Consider the following 6,317-nt stretch of genomic DNA (forward strand, 5'->3'; position numbering starts at 1 on the left):
GGAGGAGATGGTAGAAGCTTTCCTTGCTCAATATTTCCCTCCCGGAAAATCGATGAAGCTTAGGAATGAAATATCCTCTTTTGTGGAAATGGAATTGGAGTCTCTATTTGAGACATGGAATAGGTTCAAGGAGCTCCTACGGAAATGTTCTCAACATGGGTTCCCCAAGTGGATGATCATTCAGACTTTCTATAATGGGTTGAACCCGAGCACAAGACAGTTACTTGATGCTGCAGCAGGAGGTATCTTAGGAAGCAAGAGCCCGGAAGAAGCCCGGCTTCTCATTGAAGAAATGGCTATGAACAGTTATCAATGGAACACAAGAGACAGAAAGAAGGTAGCCGGACTTCATGAGATTGACGCAGTTACTTCATTGGCAGACCAAGTGGAGTCATTGAGCAAGAAGTTAGACACTTTAACTTCTAACAGAGTGGCGGCCATGACTAGTTACACAGGGTGTGGGGGAGGACATGCTCCGTCTAATTGCCCAATTGATATTGGTGGTACATCCTCGGTAGAACAAGTGGACTTTCTGGGTAATGCAATAAAAAACCAAGTGACACACCCCTTGCGTGTGACCCACATGTGTGCAGGATTGTCGAAGTAATAATACCCTAGTGACTGGGTTGTCAAATCCACAGGGAATAGTGATCAGAAACGCAAAGATTGCTATTTAACTAAACTAAAGATGAATCAATAGTGGTATGAACAAAATCAATATGAAAAGAACTAAAGAAAATAAGAAAGGCGCAATAAAATGAGAGAAAAGGCAATCGATAGAAAGTGGGGCACTCAGACATTGCTCACCCTAGGACAATTGTTCCAAGTACAATACCCATCATTATACCTCCTAACTGATGTCTAATGAGTGGTAGAGATCCTTAAACACACGGTCCGAAAACTTAAGGTCAACCATGACTAACCCTACACAATGCCCCGGTGGAGAAATCTCTCAGTCTCGACACCTCACACTATACTAGGTTACTTTAGGCTCTAGGGATTCCAAGTGATAAACCCTATATAATAATATAGATCTAACCCTTTGGTCTCGGCCAAATACCCCTAGTCGTAATTAAGCCCCAGATACTAAGGATTACTTCAACGATTCACTATGTTGCTCATGCAACTAAGCCCCAGTGGAGTTTGTCTATTAGCACTTCACTCTATTGTAACCGCAAAGAACTATTGGAACGTGGAGGTAGGGTAAATCACATCGGAGGGAAAAGGGGATGCTCTGCTACCTCTCGACTCACTCTTTCAACCCTCTCCAATCTAGCATTGTCTAACCCACATGGTGTGTCACTCATGTACAAGGATTACCAAGATGGATTCTCAATCCTAGTGTTACTCTAAGGGAAAATCAACACAACAAGCATTTAAGATTGGTACTTAATTACAAACATCAATTTGGGAAAGGATGATACAAGGTCAAAGAAACAATATCATCCTAGGATTTACAAATCCAAGCACCCTCTAAGGGTTTAGCTCTCCATGGAGCAAAATACAATCAACACTAAAGTCAAAAGTAAAGAGATACAATCCATGAATAAAACCCCCTTGGTATTCGTGTCGATGGTCTTGTGGAGTAGCCTCGGCCTCTTCAAAGGTTCTCTCGTCAAGCCTAGGGCACACCTCGATGAACTAATCCCAACGAAAGCTTTGCCAATAACTATCTTCCTATAGAACACGGTGTCGAAGGCCGTAGAACCACTCCAAAAACCTTGCCAAAGCTTCTCTAAACCCTAGACGTTGGCCTCTCAAAAGTTGTGGAAAATATGGAGAAAAGATGGAAGAGAGGATCTCCAAATTAGTACAACTCGCGGCTTTATAAATGGCTGGAATGGGGAATCCACATGGGCATGTAGAATTTCCACACGCCCGTGCGAATCTGCAGGAAATCTGATTTCGGCAGTCTATAAACAGTAACTGCTACAGTAATTGCTACAGTAATTTCCTACAATACCTACTATAATACTTTGCCAAAATACTCTCAAATCCACACTTTTCATCAAGGCAACAAAAATGGGTACACTTTTATGCTATAGATCGTGTTTCATCTTCAAGTAAAAGCACATTTGACGTGATTCTTGCTATCCTTGCACAAGTCGGAACACATAAGTGTGCCTGTCTTTGTGCCCCTCCAATTTACATCTTCCATCAAGCATAATGGAGGTTGGCACACACTCATATGTCTTCGAGCACAACTTGCATCTTCTCGTGTCTCCACTTCAAGATTCCATCAACATAATGCATTCACAATCTACTTTGGCTCCATTCTTCTCTATTTAGCTCCACAACGCTATATGCGCATAAGAACACAAAAACACACGTATTAGCGATAAAACCTGATAAAAGTAATCCTCATCGTAAGAAAAGAATACTTCATATTCTTAGTATACAAGCACTTATCACCAAGCCAATCCATATAGAAACACCTACAATCCGGATTGAAGAAGCCACCCAAATCTTTCATGGAGTAATCAAGGACATCAGAAGATAATGGCACCACCCGGTTTCCAACCATAACAACAAGCCTCGAATATGGAGAACCAAGTTTCAGGGTTGGAAAACTGCATGACCGATCTAGAGAAGGCTTTAATTAAGTTTATTTAATCGTCGGATACAAGATTTCAATCGGTTGAAGCCACACTTCGCAACCACACCACATCATTGCACAATTTCGAGAATCAAGTGGGTCAAATTGCGAAATTGTTATCGGAGAGACATCAAGGAAGCTTGCCTAGTAACACTGAAACTAATCCGAGCGAACATGTGAAGGCGATCACTTTGAGAAGTGGTCGTGAGGTTGAGGGTAGGCTTCCGAGCGAGAAGACTAATGTTGAAGCACCTGAGATCATGGGGGGTTGAGGAGAGAACAAAAGGAAAAGATGTGGCATCACCACCTTATAAGCCAAGAATTCCTTATACTTCAAGATTGAAGAACGACCAAGATGATGAGAAATACAAGAAGTTCTTGGGTCTATTCAAGCAGTTGCACATCAATATCCCATTTGTGGATGCATTGTCTCAAATGCCTTACTATGCAAAGTTTCTCAAGGACCTTTTAACCAACAAGAAAAAGTTGGAGGAGAGTGCATATATGATTTTAGGTGCTTCATGTTTGGCGGTGTTACAAAAAATATGCCGAACAAGAGGAAAGACCTCAGAAGCTTCATCATTCCATGCAATATTGGTAATTTAGGTGAAAAGAAGGCAATAGCAGATTCAGGGGCTAGCATCAACGTCATGCCTTATACATTCTTCTAAAAGCTAGGCTTGGGAGAGTATAGGCCCACTCGGATGACATTACAATTGGCGGACCGAACGGTTAGACATCCAAGGGGCATCATCGAAGACATACTTGTGAAGGTTGACAAGTACATATTTCATGTAGACTTTGTAGTGTTGGATGTTGATGAGGATGTTGACATTCGTTTGATACTTGGAAGGCCCTTCTTGCGCACTTCCAAAGCTCTTACTGACATAGATGGCGGGGAGTTGACTTTACGCGTTGGGGATGACAATCTTATATACTGCCTCGCTGAAGCCATGAGACATTCTCTAGACTTTGATGATACTCTTTACTTTCTTGACACTATTGATGAACTAATAGATGAATATGTGCAGGAAATGATGAATTCGGACCCATATGAAGGGGTGCTAGATCAAGGAGTGGAGAATGAAGATGTGATGATGCTTGGTCTAGAGGACAAGATGCAACCTAGCCCAGGGATCATGAAAAAGTTTCTCCGGAAAGATAAAGCGTGCAAGAAGACATCAGAAGAAACACCCCAAGGCTAATGGGGAGGAGCAAGAATGGAGTAAGTGACGTTAAACAAGCACCTCTTGGGAGGCAACCCAAGTCTTTACTATTTTTTCTAGTTGTTAGTTAGTGTTTGCATGAATAAGAGCTTGAGTGTTGATGTCTTGATCTTTTACAAGCTATTGCTGTGATTTTCTCATGGATTATTGGTGTTATCATGTGCTTAATTGTGTGTGAAGAAGTTTTCTTTTTTCGTTTGAGTGTGTTTTTTCATGAGTCACTGGTTACTTTCCCATAATATAGGCAGGCTCTGTATGTATATAAGTGTGCAAAAATTTTCTACACGGTTTGTAATTTCTTATAAGTGATCTGGACAGGACACATGGCCGGGTGGAAATTCCACACCGGGCGTGTGTTTTCATTCAGAACTCATCCCGAAAGGACCCAGGGGCGTGTGACTGCCTCTGTGAACGACCTTGTGATAGTCACACGCACGTGTAAAATTCCACACGCGTGTGTGTTTCTTAGCAGAAGTTCAAAACTCTAACTCGAGAAGACATAGGGGCGTGTGTCTGCCCCTATGTCTGACCATGTGAACTAGACACAGGCGTTGGGAATTTCCACTCGCCCGTGTGAAACTCTGCAGAGAAGATCTACTCCATCCCGAGAAGACATAGGGGTGTGTCTCTGCCCCTGTGAATGGCCTTGTGAATTTTCAACACGGGCGTGTGAAACACTTAGAGAAATTCCCGTGTGGACAGAGGAATCACAGGGGCATGTGGGTGCCCCTGTGGGTCGGGCACACGGGCGTGGGGAATTTTCGACACGCCCGTGTGGATACGTTCAGAGGAAAAGTGTGTTATCTCGAGAGCACACAGGGGCATGTGTCTGCCCCAGTGAGGCTCTCCTGTGGAGTCACACGGGAGTGGGTAATTTCCACACGCCCGTGTAGATGTACAGAATTCAAAAGATAGCTATTTCTCTTCATAAATCTTGTTCGCTTTTTCATTTTCACACTCCTAAAACACTTTAAGAACACATCCTTGTACTCTCCTGACCTTGTAGTGTTGTTTTAGAGAGATTTCAAGGATTTTCATCTTCATCTTGTCGGTAAACCCTCATTCTCTCTTTTCTTCGCCGTACTTGATTTTATTTAATTAAATCTGGTGAATGTGCTTCATTTCGATGTTTAAACGATGAATATATGTTTTAGAAGCATTTTAGAATGAATTTATGATGTATTTTGCAGCGTATTGTATAGTGGTCGTGCGGGTTTCACGCCCCGTGGATCTACACGGGCGTGTGGAATTTCCACACGGCCGTGTAGATTTCTGTACTGTTGTTATTTTGAATGAATTTGATCATTTTCTTTTCGATACTTGCAGGTTGGACCCCAAGACAAAGAATTAAGCTAGCAAGCGTCCATGTGAGCCCTCACCTGAGCTGGAAAAAGATGGAGTTTGCGCTACATGAGCACTGGGCTCGGTTTGAGTGACTATCGAATATCAAGTTTGGACAGACTTGATTTCCGGACTATGAGTGGATTGAAAGAGGTTCAGTTGGCCGATGATATGGTGGATGAGATTGAGGAGATGCTTGCAGTGGGTAGTTGGAGACGATTGTTGTCCATACGGGAGCCGATGATCCATATGTTGGCTATGGAGGTTCTTACTTCTTTCGAGTTCGATCATTCCTACAGCAGCTTTGATAGTATAAACGTCATTCAGTTTAGAGCGTTCATACAACACCACAGAATGAGTGTCACGTAGTTTTCCATCTGACCTTGGCTCTACGATGAGGCATTTACTAATATTAAGAAATACGATTATTTGCCTACAGACTACCCCGGCAGCTTGACACTGCAGCGCGCATACATAGCAATATGCGGACAGGGACAGAATGAGCCTGGGGTGTCAAAGGATACATACCACTCCCAACCGAGCTACAGATTCATTCACGCCATCCTGACCAGATCAGTGAATGGCCACAGTGACATCACTGGAGTTTTGAGTAGACAGGAGTTATTATATTTGTACTCCATGGTGTAGAGCGAGCCGATTCACTTGGGACATATCTTGGCGGAGTATTTGAGGCATCAGTGGCAGTATGCTAGAGTGGGGGTGATCTTCTCAGGCCCATACATTACTAGACTCATCATCAGGATGGGTCTAGTGGACGCGATTAGAAGGGCCGAGAAGACGATTGTACCATCTCCCCTAGGCTTATAGACCATAAGACTAATGGGTATGATTCGCAGATATAGAGACTGGATGTATGTGTTGAATATGCCCCCATTAGAGCCAGTCAAAGTAGAAGGGTCTTAGCCGGTGCAGGAGCCCAACCCTGAGCAGATGGAGACAGAGGAGCCCCCTGCAGCATAGGAGCACCCTCCAGTATGTATGTTTTCTCCATCTTGGGCCTATGATCATTTTGAGAGGCTCAAGAGTGCTGTAGTGGTGCTACGAGCTGAGATAGCTGAGGTTCGTGCCACACAGGTCATGAACCACACTGAGGTGATGGCGCATCTCGACATATTACAACAGTTACTCGAGCG

The 6,317-nt window shown here is 43.4% G+C and overlaps 1 protein-coding gene and 1 non-coding gene across 2 annotated transcripts in view; one reads left to right on the forward strand and one right to left on the reverse strand.

Moving 5' to 3' along the window:
• LOC120260034 overlaps positions 1 to 5,258 on the forward strand; it is a 36,215-nt gene extending 30,957 nt beyond the window's left edge. Inside the window, exon 2 of the mRNA XM_039267479.1 lies at positions 5,149 to 5,258. Coding sequence (XP_039123413.1) covers positions 5,149 to 5,258 — 110 coding nt within the window. The remainder of the gene's footprint in view (positions 1 to 5,148) is intronic.
• LOC120262641 lies at positions 56 to 162 on the reverse strand. Its single transcript, XR_005536902.1, has one exon. It is a non-coding gene; the product is annotated as a small nucleolar RNA R71 (small nucleolar RNA).
• Positions 5,259 to 6,317: the final 1,059 nt, after the last annotated feature.

Source organism: Dioscorea cayenensis, chromosome 5 (assembly GCF_009730915.1).
Source record: "Dioscorea cayenensis subsp. rotundata cultivar TDr96_F1 chromosome 5, TDr96_F1_v2_PseudoChromosome.rev07_lg8_w22 25.fasta, whole genome shotgun sequence".
NCBI lineage: Eukaryota > Viridiplantae > Streptophyta > Magnoliopsida > Dioscoreales > Dioscoreaceae > Dioscorea > Dioscorea cayenensis.